Here is a 17,168-nt window from a genome sequence, read left to right as displayed (position 1 = left end):
AAACCTGACTCCAGAGACCTAACAAATAAGGGCTTATTTTCCTCACATAATGAGAAGTCTGGTGGCCAGCAGCCCGGCACTGCTCAGCCAGAACAAGAAACTGGGGCCTCTTTCCTCCCAGTGTCCTAAGCGTGTGCTACCAAGAGCAACCTGGACAAATACCAAGCACAGGTTAAGTTGCTAGTTTTCCTATTGGATGCTCACTTTGAAAATGCCCTTGGCTATAAACCTGCCAGAAAAGTATCTGCTTAGGATAAGGATGCCTCTACCCTAACTTCTAGAAGAAACTTAGAGGTTCTGAGGTTAATCCCAAAGCTTATTGGCTTTCCTTTGTGGTCAAGGGCTATATAGAAGATTAAGGTTGGATCCAAGAATTGTGTAGAACAGAAACACTTGTTTCATTGCTGGAAGAAGAAAAAGAAAGAAAGAAAAAGAAAGAAAGAGAGAAAAAAGAGAGAAAGAAAGAAAGGGAGGAAAAGAAAGGAAGAAAGAAAGAAAGAAAGAAGCAGAGAAACAAAGAAACAAAGAAAGAAAGGAAGAGAGAAAACAGGGCACTCATTCGCATCTTGAAGACACTCCAGGGATTTATTTTGCTGCCTTTTGCTTAGGCCCCCTTTAGTTTTTTTCTTTTCTTTTCTCTTGTTTTCTTCCTTAAGTAGATTCCAGGCACCCCCAAGTTAAAGCCCTTCATACTATGAATCACATGGTGCTTCCACTTATCTGGTTGTTGTGGAGACAGAGAGACAATATTTCTTACGGTCAACCTTTTGTAGTGGCTGAAAAGGCACTGTCACATAGAGTTTGTAGTTACAGGACAAAGTTAAGTGAGCGCAGCTGAAGTCCTCCCAGGTAGTGATCCTTTTCATGGTCTTTGAATCGCGTTGACTGAGACGACATAGAATGTCCTAAGTGACGTTCCATTGTCCATGGGAGCCTGCTGTAAATACCAGTGTTGTGACCTGTGCGCAGCTAATTTCAAGTCCTCTTGAAACTGCTCCTCAGAAGCTTATTAGTGATTGACACTGTGTATTACCACCCAGACCTAGAGAAAACATGACTTACCCTTTGGTAATGGACTACTGGGTAATAATGGAAGATGGGAATTAATTATCTTTATGCAGATGTACCATCACTCTGTGATAGAGCTGGGTTATTTATGCTTTGGGAAAGATACCAATTTGGTTTTATGATGCCACAGAGCCAGCAAATAGCCATTAAAGAATGCGTTATTCGAATTGCTATTAATTTGGTGACTTATTTAGAGTACATAGGAATGTAGTACACATTTGTAACATATTTCTATCCCTTTATTTGAATTAAAGAACTACTGCAAAATGCTTAAGCCTTCTGGGCCAGGAAATGTGGCAGAGGGAACAGCTTCCTTCGTTGCATTCTTTACATGAGTGGTCTGTGCACTTCATACTCTACAAGGTACAGATTCTAAATTATAGTACCTATTCATTGGCCCTGGATGGAGAAAACACTGTCTATGTGTCTTACTATATAAGTGAAAGCATTGTGGAATGTGTTTAAGAATTCTTATATAGGAGCCTATGCTTATTTTAGATTGTGTGTGTGTGTGTGTGTGTGTGTGTGTGTGTGTGTGTGTATGAGAGAGAGAGAGAGAAAGAGAGAGAGAGAGAGAGGGAGGGAGGGAGGGAGGGAGGGAGAGAGGGGGATAGATAGATAGATAGATAGATAGATAGATAGATAGATATTGGGACCTTTGTATAGCTCTGAGCAAAAGTAATAACTGAAAACTGTATATAGATTTAAAAATTCTTGCCATGTGATGCATGCCTTTAATCCCAGCATTTGGGAAGTAGAGACAAGAGGATTTCTGGGCACCAACCTGGTCTACAGAGCTAGTTCTAGTATAGCCAGAGCTATACAAAGAAATCCTGTTTCGAGAAACAAAGAAAAATTCTTTCCTCTCCTTTGCTTACTTATTTAGATTTTGATTTGTACTCTTTTATGTGTTTTTAAAAATTTTTATATTTAAACTTATCCATCAGCCTGATAAAGCATGTGCTTTGAGGTGAATGTGTTTCTTTCTCTTCCCTCTTGAGTGTCAAGGCTGCCAATAGAACTTTGTTGAATTAAACATATGTTCGTGCATATATCATATTTCATCACATATGAGTATAATAAAATTACAAACTAAGTCTGCCTCTGAGTTTTATGAGGGGACATGTACCCACACACTCACAGGTAGATACGCATTATTCAGAATGCTAATCACAGTGCTTTCCTTCCGAAGAATCTTGGTGTCTGTTATTCAGTCAAACAGAAATCCTAGCAGGTCTGAAAACAGATTTCTCAGATGTGAATCAAGTCCTAAGTCATTTGACTTTAAATTATGGACATTATCCAAATGTGCTTCACCTAGGTGGTGGATGAGTCTTTTAGAACTTCCTTCACAGGGGAGGGAGAGGAGTCATTGTGGTTCAAAGCCCAAGAGACACTCTGCTCCTCCCCTCAACGTTGTTAGAGATGGAGGGTTCCAAGTGAGAGGGAACACATGGCTTCTCAAGCTTGAGAAGAGATCCTTTTCATAGCCCGCAAGGGAACAGAGACATCAGTCTAAGAGGAGCAAGAACACGAAACGTGTTCTGTAATGTTCATTAGCATGGAGGTGCTTCTTCCCTGGAGTCTCCAGGCATGAGCTCAGTTCAGCTGTTAATTTTATGAGCCCCTAACAGATAACCTAATGCTATGTCTAACCTGAGGAGCTCTGAGCTAAGCACTCAGCTATTTGCTTCGTTTTCTCTCTGTAGCTATTTGCTACATCACAATAGGAAACTAATACACATATACAGAGTGGCTGTTTCTCCTCTAGGCCAGCTAATGGGGCATACATTAAAATTTACCTTTCACTTTTTTGGTAAAAGCAACATAACTGTGGACTTTCTTTAATATATTCATGGTATGCATGAGAAAACAGAAGTCAGGAGAGGTTCAAGTTCCACTCAAAATCTCGCATTTTGATCTTGTCTCCTGATGGAAGGGTTAATGTTTTCTCAATTGGGTCTCATTATGCTGCATGATGAGTGACAGTTTTATGTTGGGAAAATGTGAACTAGCTAAATAATAGCAATGTTTGTATCGTAATGGCAACAAAGAAAGGAACAAGAAGATAAAAAGTGTGTTTAGAAGAGTAATATTAGTGTTTACTTAAAAACTTTGAAGCATGGGATGTGTGGTGTGTGACGCTGTGAACTACTGGTCAGTATAAAGCATTAGTTCTGGAGTTCCTACTCATGTTGACCCACTACTGAATTCTTCCAGTGATTCTACCAATAGTTTCTGCTACCATGGATTTTGCAAACCCAGGACTTTGTGAATACTAGCTTAGCACTCTTCTAGTGAGCTACATCCTCATGTGTAGCTGATATTTGGGATCTCTCTCTTTCTTTCTCTCTCTCTCTCTCTCTCTCTCTGTCTCTCTCTCTGTGTGTGTGTGTGTGTATGTGTGTGTGTGTTGTATAGGTGTGCATGTCTATGTGGAGATCTAAAGTTAATACTGTTTTCTACTTCCTTTTCTTGATGTGATATCTATTAATGAACGCAGAACTCGCCAATATTCAGATCTGGCTAGCCAGCTTGCTCAAGAAGCTCTATGTTTCTGCTCTTTAGGCTGGACTTATGGTGGGCCTAAGAGCCATCAACTTAGAAGTTTCAGGGATTCTGGGAACCTGAACTGTGTGCCATCTTGGTTGAATAGCAGATACTTCAGCTGCCAAGACATCTCCCTGGCCCCTCTACATTATATTTTGAGAAAGAATCTTGACTGAATCTCATGAATTCAACTAGACCAGGTGGCCAGCAAGCCCCATGAATTCTCCTATCTCTGGTCACCAGCATTGGGCTTACAGGTACATATAGCACCAGCTTTTATATAGGTTCTGGAATTCAAGTCCTGTGTGTAGGCATCTCTACAGCCTTTTAAGTGGCTTATTTATGTATATGTATACCTATCTACATCTATCTATCTCTCCTATCTTTCTCTCTCTCTCTCTCTCTCTCTCTTTCTCTCTCTCTCTCTCCCTTTTTAATTAGCAACTATTTGACCCTTGAAGATGAGCTTTCTACTCTTTGAAAGTACCTTTTGTATAATTCTAATATAATGAATGGTGGTCTGTCTAAATAATATAGTAAAATTCAGTTTGTGTTCTATCCAAACTTAATATAATAAAAAGAAAATACCATTATCAAATGTTAACAAGATTCAGTCTATTTTATCATAATTTTTTTTAAAAAGCTCAAAAGTCATTGAAAATAAAATAGCATGTTCAGAGTTAGTAAAATACAACATAAGCTCTTCTGCTGGGTATTTAAACATGAGGCATTTGAAGGGGACCAACATTAGACTTGATAGATTCTTTCTATGCTCATGAACCAGTTACACTAAAAGTAGGGACTAATAACATTCATTGTATTTATTTTACAAGGAACTTGTGAATAAGTGAATATAGTGAATGAAAAAAAAAGTTAGTGTAAGTCTCTTGTTTTCTCAAGTCCAGTACAGTTTGTATGAACCATAGTTTTGCTTGTTTGTGTTTGTTTTTCAGTGTGAGATGTTTGATTTAGCCAGGCAGTGGTGGTGCACACCTTTAATCCCAGCACTTGGAAGGTAGAGCCAGGCAGATCTCTTTGAGTTTGAGGCCAGCCTCGCCTACAGGTTGAGTTCTAGGACAGCTCAACTAACCAACCAACCAACCAACCAACTATCCAACCATCCAACCATAAATAAATAAATAAATAAATAAATAAAGAAAGAAAGAAAGAAAGAAAGAAAGGAAGAAGTCAGTTTTATTTCATGTTTGCTGAATCTTATATTCGGATTTGATGAATAATGGTAGTTTTGTAATTTATGTGACTTCAGAATTTGAATTTCCTCAATGGATCTATTCCTTCACAAACTTTATAGTGAATCTGTGTGGAGCACAGGAGGGCAGCCCAGGATGCCTTTGCCTACCACTGGAGGAGGTAGAGAGGGTGCTTCTCTCTGATCCTAGCCTTTTTTCCTCCCCTGAGACTCCTGTCACTGAGGTATCACTCCCGCTTCTCCTGAATGCTCCAGCCTCTTTTAATTTCGACTGCTTCTGCTTTAGAAAGAACCATTCAGGCATTTGTATCCACACGGTGAGAAGACGAAACCTGTGTCCTCTGGGACTTCCGTTCTACAAGAACACATGGATAACAACTACTCTTCCTCCTTTTAGAATTATTATAGCATAGGTGTATGCCCACTCTCATGTCTTAAAATTGGACTGAGATCCCCCTTAAAGATTCCATGTTTGGTTTTGTGTAGAGCTTAACTCCTGGCTGCCAGGTCCAGGCATGGCTCAAAGCGCAAGTGTCTCTTTGTTCCGATTGTTCCTACTTGGAACAGACAAAAGCAGTAGCAAGCCTTGTGTTTCCAGAAAGAGGTTCCGGGTTATGATCGTAGACATAAACTAGATTTGGGGACCATTTTAAAAAGATAGGCAAAGGAACAGTTTATGTAGGAAAGCAGGCAGGAGTTAGTTCGCCCATTTGTGTGATGGCTCATTGTTCCCCACTGTCCAATGCTTACTCATATGCGGTTTAACAAATTACAAAGTCTCTCTTTGTTTTTAAAAGAAGAAAACTATGGGAGTTTAAAACCATTGTTCTAAACAAGGGATGACTGACTTTAACTACTTTTTATAGTGCTTCTAAATGGGCTCTGACATCTTTTTCTCTGTGCTCTTGAAAGGTGACTTGAAACAGAATAGGGCTTGCCATTTATTTTTAAAAAGGCAAAATTTTCACACTCATCTTCCCACCCACCACCTGCAGCAGAAAGAGATTAGGGAAATAATCAGGATGTTAATTATATTTTAATAATAGCTGATAGATAGGGGGATTTTTTTTCTTTCACCTAAGGCTAAGTGCTTTGTGTGAAGTAGCTTATTGAATTTTACAATTCCGCACGATCATAATAGCTATGATCGAGTCATTCCCAGGAGATAAAAATAACTTATCAATCCTGCAACTTTGTGGCTATTGTCTATGTTTGCACAAAGTACTTAATAGGTGTGATTTTTTTTCCCTGCTTCTTACTCACTATCAAAATAATGTTTCAAATATCATCACTATGTGGGTTGTGAGTTTGATATTTTTGGGGAGGGCTGAAAGTTAGCAGTTAATAAAGTGCTTTTGTGTCAGGGGAAATGGCTTGGGGGTTAAAAGCACTTGCGCCTTTGTATGGCTCATGACAACCTGTTAGCAGCTATAGAGATCTGGCTCCCGCTTCTAGCCCTCATAGACGAGTGCACATACATATGATTATGCACACACAAACACTTAAATTTAAAAAGATATACTGATTAATGGATGGTAGATGCTTAGGGAATCATTAAATGTAGAGATTCCCTGTTCTTTTCTATGGAAAAGTTGTGGAACAGAGAGAAGTACAATAATTAGAAGCAGTGAAACTAGAATTTGCAGCTGAGCAATACGGCTTCAGAGCCTACAGTCTGTGTGTGCACTGAGAGCTAATTTTCAATAAGAAATTCATGAGACAGTGTTAACTTTTAAGGTTGAATACATATACACTTCGATTTGGAGAACAAAACCCTCTTGAAGTCTTGGAAAATTCAGAATCTTGGAACATATGTGTGTGTGTGTGTGTGTGTGTGCATGTGTTTGTCCTTGCGTTAGTGTGGTAGTTAATTGGCATGTCTGTGTCTATGGGAGCTCATGGTGCCTAAAAGAATGTGTTATGTTCCCTGGAGGTGGACTTAGAAGAGGATAGAAAGCATCCTGTGTGGATGCTGATAGCTGAATTCATATCTTCTGCTAAGGACGCAGGTGCTCTTAATCACCGAGCCATCTCTCCCTCCCTTATTTCTTAATTTTTTAAAATATGTGTATATGTGCACGTCTGTGCAATGGTAGGTGCTCATGAGTGTAGATCCTCAGAGGTCTGAGGCATCAGGGCTTTAAGACATCAGGTTGTTAAGCTTTATGTATTACAAGCACCCTTATCTGCCTTGCCATCTTGCTGACCCCTTAGGAAAATAATGTTAACTTTGGGATATAAACATCATAGCGCTGCACAGCGATGTGGATGCTTGAGACTGTCTTGCCTCCAAAACTCTGAAGACAAATAATGGTATGAGGGCTCTGCTTTAGATCCCAGCAATGAGCTTCATAAATCATGGTGTTCTGAAAGTGGTTTCACCAATCTCCAGAGGCTTTCCCATCTTTCCGTTGATCCCTTGCCTGTAGCTGGACTGCCAAATGGATGGTACTACTGGCTTTTGAGTTTTTTGGTTGTTTTTGTTTGTTTGTTTTTATTTTTTTTTCATGACAGGGTTTCTCTGTATAACCCTGGCTGTCCTGGATCTCACTCTGTAGACCAGGCTAGCCTGGAATTCAGAAATCTGCCTGCCTCTGCCTCCCAAATCCTGGTATTAAAGGTGTGTGCCACCACTACCGTCTATTGCTAGCTTTGAACTTTCACAGGAGGGGCTCACCTTCCTGCTTGCATCAGGCATTACCCAGATCAGGTTTTTCTTCTGTCCCTGAGGACCACTGTAGCAGGGGAGGCTCCCTCTTTGACTGCTTTTATCGTCATTTTGTGTGAGTGGTATGCTCTTGAGCCAGGTAGACTCCTGCACCTTGTGAGTTGTGAGTAAGCTTGCTCTTGTTTGTGGTAAAGAAGCACCCAGGTAGACATACATGATAGATATGTGAATGGTTCTAGGCTGTTTCTCTTCTCTGTTCACCACTCTTACCTTCTTACTCCCAGGGGCCTAATCATTCTGGAGAAATCAATGGCATGCCATTTACTTTTACAGCAACGTACAGGAGCAAGTGACTTATTCTGCAGTTTTCACAATGTTGTGCCAGTGAAGCTATAGAAAGTAAAAAGACACTATTTAAAATTTTATTTTAGGCATATGGGTGTTTTGCCTGAAGGCACAGTATATATGCCGTGTATGTGCAGTATCCACAAAGGCCAGAAGAACGTGTTGGAACCCCTGGACACTGGGGTTCCACATACGAGTGATCTCTTACGTGAGTGCTGAGAGCTGAACCTGATTCCTCTGCAAGAGCAGCCAGTGCTTTTTATAGCTTAGCCATTTCTCTAGCCCCCAAATGGAATTATTCTTATTTTTGAATAAAGACATCATCTGGTTTAGAAAGAAAAAGACAGACCATGTCTAAACATTTTGTAAATGGTTTGTTCATTGGTGGTTTTACTGTGTGGAGGGCTGGAGTTCAAGAGGACATATGGTGTAGTCCTAACAAGGTCTTACTAACGACTGTTTTACATAGTATTACCAATATTTTACATATTGCATGATTTAATGAATTTTTACTGAGGAATATATAAGTGAACCCACTTTTGTTTGCCAAGTTGGGAAAATCCACTAAAAAAATTACACAGGCCCATCTTTTTCAAGGAAGGTATGGAAACTTTATATGTAACTTGTGAATTTTAGATCTTTCACATGAGATATCCAGGGGCATCAAATCTCTGGGAGGCTCAATTGATTAATGCGTTAAATCTCTTTAAATTTTCAAAGATCTGAGATGCTTTCTAGTTTTGTTTTTGTTTTTGTTTTTTTATTTTATTTTTTTTGAGAGAGGGTTTTTCTGTGTATCCCTGGCTGTCCTGGAATGTACTTTGTAGACCAGGTTAGCCTCAAACTCAGAGATCCGCCTGCTTCTGCCTCCCAAGTGCTAGGATTAAAGGTGTGTGCCTGCCTCCCAAGTGCTGGGATTAAAGGCGAGTGCCACCACCACCTGGCTGCTAATTGATTCAAATGCCAGCATTTGTCTTAGTGTGATGGAAGTGATTAGCCCTCCTCAGGGTTCAAGGTGAAAGGAATTGCACTCTCTTAATAGGACATATTGATGGGAGAAGACATTCAATGGGTTCTCTAGGGAGCACTGGTGGGTCATGTTTTGTCAAGGCCTGGGGACACTCTTGGATCTTAGAGCAATGGGAACAAATGGAGATGTCACCAGAGTGAAGAAACTAAGGTTTATGCCTACGCGTCCACCTGCTCTTCTGGGAGAGGCCACAATCGACTGACTTCTGCTTGCCTTTAGATTCTCAACAATGTGTTAGCAGATGAAGAAGAAGTAAAGACGTAAAGACATTCTTCTACAACAGTGAGAACAACTGCATTGTTTTAAGATTGTTCCCTTCTTTGTGTCTCCTGGACCAAATAGTCCATTATTGATTTTTTTTTTTTTTTTTATTTTATAGTGGTGTAATTCAGTGGGGTGATAAACACAAAGGAGCTGGGGAGGACACAAAGAAAAACCTAAGGGTTATTATTTTTTCTTTTGCAGCTTAGACACTTGTGTTAATAAGCCCTTAGTTAAAATAATAGAGGTGCTATGCTAGTTCATTTATAGGATAGAACTGCACAAGTTAAACACTTTGATTGTACGAGAGAGAGGCACTCACTTTGAAAAAGTACTCTCCGCTAAGTCAGGCCAGGCCACCGCTGCCACTTGGACTCTAAGGCCTCCCACCTTGACCCGGCTTGGAAATTGTCACTCTGGGTTTGATTTTTCTGAAAAGCTCAGTGGAGCTGGGCTCCTTTCCTTGTGTTGGAGAGCAGCTAAGTGAGGTGTGGAAGGCATAATTATTTTCGAGTGTCTCTGAGCAGCGTTCCCCAATCAGAGCTCCCTGGAGTAGAGATTACAATCAGAGTTCATCTGGACATATTGTGTTTGCAGTGCCTACCCATAGTTCAACTGGCAGGAGGAAACCTTTCAAACTCGTCAGTGTCTTAAGGAAATGTAATCTGAGTTCTGGTTATTGAGAACGCAACTCAACAGGAGATGGGAAGGGACCTACAGCACCTACTGTATGTTGTATTGCTTGGTTGTTTGACTGTTGACTCTGAAAGTATAGAGCAGCATCAACTGTCTGTGATGGGTATTAGTTATGTGGGCCTCCCCCGCAACCAGTCGCACTCCTTTTCTTCTTTTGCTGCTGGTATGTCTTTACCCATTGTAAATGAGGCAGCCTGGGACTGAAGATAGCTGCCTTACTCCCAGTCACTGGGAAGATAAGTCCTGTGAGCCTTGCTGCACAAATCTTTCTGAACATCTGATTAGTTGTGGAAGCAGATGAGGAGTTCCATCTTATGCCTGAGTTAGGTTTCTATCCCCTGTGACTGAAATAGGCTTAAATGACACCCCTAAAGGTTTAGTGGCAGCTTTCCCTCCAGCTTAGAGCATCACTGCTTTCCAGTAAGGGGAACTTGACTGAGGACAGAAGGACACTTGGCCGGTAGAGCAGTCTGACTGTTGTAGTGGATGTCAGAGCTGAAGCAAAAGCATGTGTGTTTTAGGAAAGGGCTGGAAGAGCTCAGAAGCAGTCGTTCTGCCAGGAACTCGGCAGCTTGAGGGTCTCACCTTTCTGATGTGACCTTGCTCGTGGCTTTGGCAGGGAATCCCGCTTCCAGATTTGGACACAGCATGAGGCACAGGAATACACAGACCTCCTGTCTGCATTTGAATAATTAGCCTCAGCACAGGGTCCTGAATAATGACAGGATATAAACAAAGCCAACATACAGAGACCCCAGAGGAGGCTTGACTTTGGGGGAGATAATAGCTCTCATGACAACTCTGTTGAATTTGGTAGCATCTTTGCCCTTGGATAGCATTTCCTGTGGCCTCGCGCAGCATCCTCTCGCTCTGGAGGGTGCTTTCCGCATAGCAGATGCAATAGCCCCACTGGCTGTATACACAGATGGGCAACTTACCCATCCCTACAGCACACAGGTTTCACCCAAATGGCTTTATCTGAGCCTTTTCCCTTTAGGCTATTTCCTTTCTGCAGAAGAAAATTTGAACCAGTGTCCCAGGGGCAATAATAAAAATACCACTATTTCAGAAGGATTTTAAAACCTCATGTGTATTTTAGTTCAGGTTGTTTTCCTAAAAGAAAACTCTGACTTCCCCGGGATAAAAGGAAAACCTGAAGGAAAAAAGAAAAACACCCTACCTAAATATTTTTCAGATCTGACACGGTTTTCAGTGTGCGGACAGCCCTGGCTTTCTTTAATGGATCCGCTCTTGTGGAGATGTAAATTGGTGTAGTGGTAGAACTTCCACCAGGAATGCGCTAGGAGCAAGAGAGAGAGCCTCCTGCAGTGTCCTGGGGTTGAGCTCAGTAAAGCATTGCTCTGTCTTTGTCATGCTTTGTTAGGGAAGTTCTCAGCCAAAGTAAGCATTGCGTCATCTTTGCTGTTTGTTTTCTTCGGAATAAAAATATCTATTGTTAAGCATACGGACATTTCATTAAACACGTTTGAACATCTACTGACAGGCTCTCTCTTCCCTCCTTTCTCTCTTCCTTGCTTCCTCATTTCTATTCACTCATTTCTTCATGTACACTTACACCGTAGCATGGGGTGGCCTCCAGTGGACAGTGGCTCTCCTTCTCTGCTTTCTGTGTGCTGGGAATGTAGACCTGAGCCACTGTTTCTGGTTTACAACATATTTTTGTTTGTTGGTTTTTGTTTTTTTCATATAAACTCTTGCTCATAGCAACCTTGGAGCACTATTGTTATGGTTTGTGTATGCTCTGCCCAGGGAGTGGCACTATTAGAAGGTGTGCCCCTGTTGGAGTAGATGTGTCCCTGTTGGAGTAGGTGTGTCACTGTGAGTGTGGGCTTTAAGACCTTCATCCTAGCTGCCTGGAAGGCAGTATTCTAGCAGCCTTCAGAGGAAGATGTAGAACTCTCAGCTCCTCCTTGCATCATGCCTGCCTGGATGCTGCAATGAATGCTCCTCCCTTGATGATAATGGACTGAACCTCTGAACCTGTAAGCCAACCCCAATTAAATGTTGTCCTTATAAGACTTGCCTTGGTCATGGTGTCTGTTCACAGCAGTAGAATGCTAAGACAAGTATGTATTGTTCCTTTGTTTGGTCACTTCACTGAAGAGTGAACTAAGGCTCTATGGGTGCAGGGAAGTAGACTTCATAGACTTTAAGAATACACCTTGTGCAGTTTTTACTATCACCATGTACCAGTTACGAGCTCCTTTCTTTGAAAACAGGAACATATAGTTTCCTTTGATTTCTTCTTGTTCTCACTCATCCTGCCTTTGTACTCCATGGCACCAGCGACTTGACTCTGTGGCATCTAATGTTCCTAATTCCTTTGATATTTTCCGGTGAACTAATTCCAAGCCATATATAAAGAGAAACCAATGCATACACTTCACATCTCCGATGAAACGTCTAAGAGTCGGTGAATGTGGCTCAAGAGATGCGTAGTTAGCATCAAAACTGAAGACAAAGTGTAAGTATGATAGGAGGGGACTGGGTGGCTGTGACCATGGGTAGTGACAAGTGAGGCCCCCTGAAGAACTATGATTGAAATCTCCAAGGGTGACATGACCGTTTCCATCCATCATAATTCATGACTATATTGGCAAACATGCTATTGTTGTTGAGGCATTTATTCTGAGTAAAATGTGCTACACATAGTCCTTCAAAATCACTGAAAAAAAATCATCCTCCTGTGATCTGGTCAGTGAATCTCTTACATCCTTTGCTTCCCTGTGCCTTTCTTTGGCTGTCACCTTTCTCTGGCCTTGTCTGCCTTAGCCATCCTTCAGGAGTCTTTAAGTCCTCCCTGTACTTTGGGACTGACGACAGCATTCTCATGCCCAGCACCCACAGTCCCAGGTAGCTGGGTGCATCTATGTCTTATCCTTACCTCAGGTCTTCGTGTTCCTGGAGCGTGGATGGCTGCTTTGGTGGGGTCATAGATGGATCTGTCAGGCTGCTGGTTAGAAAGGAGAACATCATACAAGATCTCAATGCATACCTGGCCAGTGACCTTGACAAGGTACATAGGAGCAGGCTATGCATGGGGAGCTAGTGTTTAAGATCTGTAAGTTCTACCAGCAGTGAGAGCCCAGGCCCTCCTTCAGCTGAAGCCACTACTTCAAGAACATCATGGACTTGTGTGTCAGGATTCTTGGTGCCAACATTGGGAACCCTAGGATTGTTCTGCATGTCGACAGGGTCCATCTGGTTGCCCATGACTTCCGAAAAACGCTTGAGATGGGGCAGGTCCTACGTTTTAATTTGGAGGCTGATATCAAGAGCTGGTGCAGAGTGCTGGAGGAGCAGACTCGGATGTTGTGTTCCTGGAGATGCAGAGTGAAGACTGAAGAGAGCTGCCCGTGTACCTGAAGAAGGAGGAAATCAGTACCATGATGTGTGGTCTGGTTAGCATAGAGGTGGATTCTGCTCCTGGCATTGATCTGACCAAGATCCCAAAAGACATGAGATGCCAGTGTGTGTCCATGGCAGAGAAGAACAGGAAGAATAACAGACTGTTTCACCTCATAGACAGAGTCGCTGAATGGAGGAAACTCTGACTATATTGAACAGCTCCAGAAGAGCAGGTGGGTGGTCCAGTTTACAACCTATGCTCCAGGGTCTGGAACTCACTGCAGTTTTAGCTCACACTGAAAGCTGCCCTGGATGGCACAGTGACAGAGACCAAGACACCCTATGGAGCCCAGCAGGTACAGATGGAGCGTGTGGCTGAGCTCTGCTGAGGCCCAGCTGACACAGTGGTGGAACCAGGAAGGACTACCAACAACAGCTTCTGGACATAGAGCTGGGGCTGGAGCAGGAGAGTACCACCTACTGCTACCTGATTAAAGTCCAGCACTGGCACTACAACAATCTGCTTGTCCCCAAGGACCTCTGAGTCAACAGGGTCCTGGCTCCTGCTGTCCTATGTGAAACTCTCCATAGAGTGTTAAGCTCCAGGGAAGGACCCGTGAGCCTGTCCTCTGATCTACCAATAAGGTTTTATCACCAGTGGTAGACAGTTATAAGTCTTGCTTGGTATCACAGGCCTATGATTATAGATATTTGAGAAACTGAGGCACAGGGATGGGAACCCAAGGCTTTCCTGTGTCATAGAGGGAATTCAAGACTAGTCCTGACAATTTTATTAACGTTGTGTCAAAAAAAAAAAAAGGAAGAAAGAAAAACAAAGAGAGAAAGAAAAAGGCAGAAAGAAAGTAAGGAAGGAAGAAAGAGAAGAAGGAGAAAAAAATCAAGAAAATACAGGTTAGGGTATTTGGCTTAGTAGTAGAGGTCTTGCCCAGCATGCATGTAGCTCTGGGTTGTCTCCCTAGTACTGCTATGGGGACAGGGGAAACACAAACAAAAACCCAGAAAGAAAAAAAAACAAACTATTTAAGGGCATATGTAACATTGATATCCATTACATAAATCCTATGTTTCTGTGACAATAATGAAGAACATTCTGGAATTTTATGTTTATCTTTCTTGTCCTTTCAAAATGTGTTTTTTTTTTTAACCATAAATGCATGCATATATTTAGATTCATGTAGTTTTAAGCTTTGTAGGAATAAATTTGAGCTCTCTAAAATCTTCTGCCATTTACTTAAAGAAACTCAATATAATGTCTTAAATATTCATTCTGCCTATATTACACAGTTCTGTCTTGTTTACTCTGCTATGCCATTTTCTGCAATAATACATTCAGTGTTATGAGTTGACACAAATCTTCAGGGAGTCCATTGTGAAGGTGCATCAAGTTAAAATGTTAAAGACCAACCTGGCTCGAAGCTGTAACTATGTTTGTACAGTGGATCTAGGATGAAAATATGAATTATAATTCATATGAAATTGGTCACAACAATGCACATTTCATAAATGTAAGATTTTTATAAATGGCTTCTTAGTTACTGTCAGTTCCTGTGAAGAGGCATCATGACCCAGGCAATGTATAGTAAATAACATTTAATTATGAAGCTTCACTACAGCTGCAGAGGTTTAGTCATGGTGGAGAAGGTAGTGGCAGATGTTTCAGTCATCATGCTGAAACAGTAGCTGACAGTGCACATCTATCCATTAGTTACATGTTACATGCAGAGAGATGCGTAAATGGATGGATGGCTAGCTAGCTAGGTAGGTACATAGATAGGCAGGTGGGCAGGTAGACAGACCGACAGACAGATACTCACACTTGGCTTGCCTGGACCTTTGGAACCTCAAAGCTCACCCCTGTTGACACTTCCTCTAGCAGATCAGTACCTCCTAATCCTTCTTGAACAATCTTCCAACTGGGAACCAAATATTCTAATATATGAGCCTGTTAAGGGGAGCATTCTTAACCAAACTGCCACAGATGATCCATAACTGTACTCTGTGGCTCTGCAGATGAAGCTGTGAATGCTTACTCTCTGTTCAAATGGCAAGTTAAACTCATCACCTTATGTGTTATATCGTAAACTCTCTCTTTTCCTCACCCCATCTTTGTTCTAGGATTTTATGCCATCCTGACTGGCTTGAACTTCTCTCCTCCACCTCCCAGGTTCTGGAATCACAGGTGGATTTTATCACATCTAACTAAAATAAGACTCCAACAATAATTAAAACCGTTATGATATCATATTATGATTTGTAGGTTTAGTTACTATCTGGATGTCAACATTCAGCCATGCCCTGAGCATCTAATGTGGTTTCGGGATTTCAAAGCAGGTTTGAGTACTCAGTACCACTATGTGAAGCAGCGTAGTTATATAGACAGTAGGTAGGTTGGGAGTCAAGAGCTGGGCTCTGTACAGTACCTTAAGCATCTTGCAAAGTGTTCTCTAATTACCACTTCAGGGTAAAATAGAGATGACAATATTGTATGTAACCAATTAAATGAAAGAGGACATAGGAAAATTATTTTCAATTCTATTATACTGTGCAAGAGGCTTATTCTTATTTGAAATAGCCCACTTTACTAAATCTCTTTTGCAAATCAACCTTTTAAACACCTAAATTATGAGAATGTATCTTGGTGCCCTAGTAGTTATTAAAGTAGCCTTATCAAAATTGCCTTATTTATGCAAAAATAATCAAAGCAATCAAATGTAAATCTTTTGTATATATATTGTCTTTAAGTACACATGATTGTAAGTGTCAGTTCAACAGTGTTCCTTTTATTCTTTTTAAAGACAAAGAATTTAGACATTTTATATTTTATTCATGTAAGTAAGTATACTATGTTTGTGCCTCCTGTCAGTAGAGGTCAGAAGATGGTTTTGTATCCACTGGGACTGGAATTACAGACAGTTCTGAGCTGCCACACTGGTGGGAGAAATTGAACCTGGGTCCTCTCTGCAAGAGCAACAAGCCCAGTTAACTGTTGAGCTAACTCTCCAGTCCTCCTTTGATTGTTGATAGACATATTCCCAAGAATGATGATAATCCATTAAATCATTATATAAGCAGTGAATTATAGTTCTAACCTTCTGTAAAACATTTGCTGGCTGTTGATTTATGCAACTTTAGGAAATGATAATGTCAAAGTTTCCAGCTAGCCCCTTCTTAATGAAAATCTGGGCATGAAAGAAGTTAAAGATAATTGGCATGTTTTTCTTACACTTTAGTTATAAGTGGTAACCAGTACACCTCTATAGATGGTAGCCCAAAGGCTAATCTGTACTCTGTTAACACTACATTATAAACATCCTTATGAGTTGCAACTTGAATGGATTAGTGCCTGTGACTTAGAAACTGAAGAGTTAAGTAAAGTGATAAAGATAAATGTGATCATGTTTAAAATTGAATTTTTTGGTAATGTATCTAATAGCGTTGCTTTTGTCTAGGTAGCCATAGGAGTAGAATGAAGCATACAATTGGGGCATAGCTAGTTTACACAGAGAGTGGACAGAGTTGCTTTTGGTATTCCCTTTTCAATTGTATGGTCAGAATGTTAAATCAACTCTCCTTGTATCTGGCCATATACTTACACCTAGCATCTTTCTAGCAAGACTAGCCAGTTGACAATGTGTTTGTAGATATAATGTCCAAGCATAAAAAAAAAAAAAAATAGTGTGCCTATTTTCAGTCCCCCCACCCTCAAGGGATTGTAATCTTACAATTTTATTTCTTCCCAATGGATTGTATTCGTTGGATTCTTAGCTTTGGGGAATATTCGATCATCTTGAAAAATGCTCTCCCGAGCCTTGGCTTGCAGTGAGTGGGGGTCTTAGGATTCTTTTGAAAATAGTGCCCCATTGATAGCTAGAGGCAGAGAGCCTTCTGCCTGTGAAAGGTGCACTTCAGCTTAAGGGCACAGCAGGTGAGCGGTAGGAGCATACTGCTGA

General features: G+C 41.1%; 1 protein-coding gene across 2 annotated transcripts in view; it reads left to right on the top strand.

The window, feature by feature from the left end:
- The window catches only part of Tmtc2 (transmembrane O-mannosyltransferase targeting cadherins 2), a 405,577-nt gene that overhangs the window by 54,099 nt on the left and 334,310 nt on the right, over window positions 1-17,168 (top strand). The window contains exon 2 of one of the 2 annotated variants that reach the window (XM_031349237.1): window positions 1,323-1,431. The exons of the other annotated variant lie outside the window; for it this stretch is intronic. Within the exon in view, the coding sequence (XP_031205097.1) occupies window positions 1,400-1,431 (32 nt within the window). The 5' untranslated portion in view covers window positions 1,323-1,399. The remainder of the gene's footprint in view (window positions 1-1,322; window positions 1,432-17,168) is intronic. 2 annotated transcript variants of the gene reach the window in all.

The sequence above is a fragment of the Mastomys coucha genome, unplaced genomic scaffold (assembly GCF_008632895.1).
Source record: "Mastomys coucha isolate ucsf_1 unplaced genomic scaffold, UCSF_Mcou_1 pScaffold4, whole genome shotgun sequence".
Classification (NCBI taxonomy): domain Eukaryota; kingdom Metazoa; phylum Chordata; class Mammalia; order Rodentia; family Muridae; genus Mastomys; species Mastomys coucha.
Note: the sequence above shows the minus strand (reverse complement) of the source record. Positions and strands in the feature narration are given on the sequence as shown.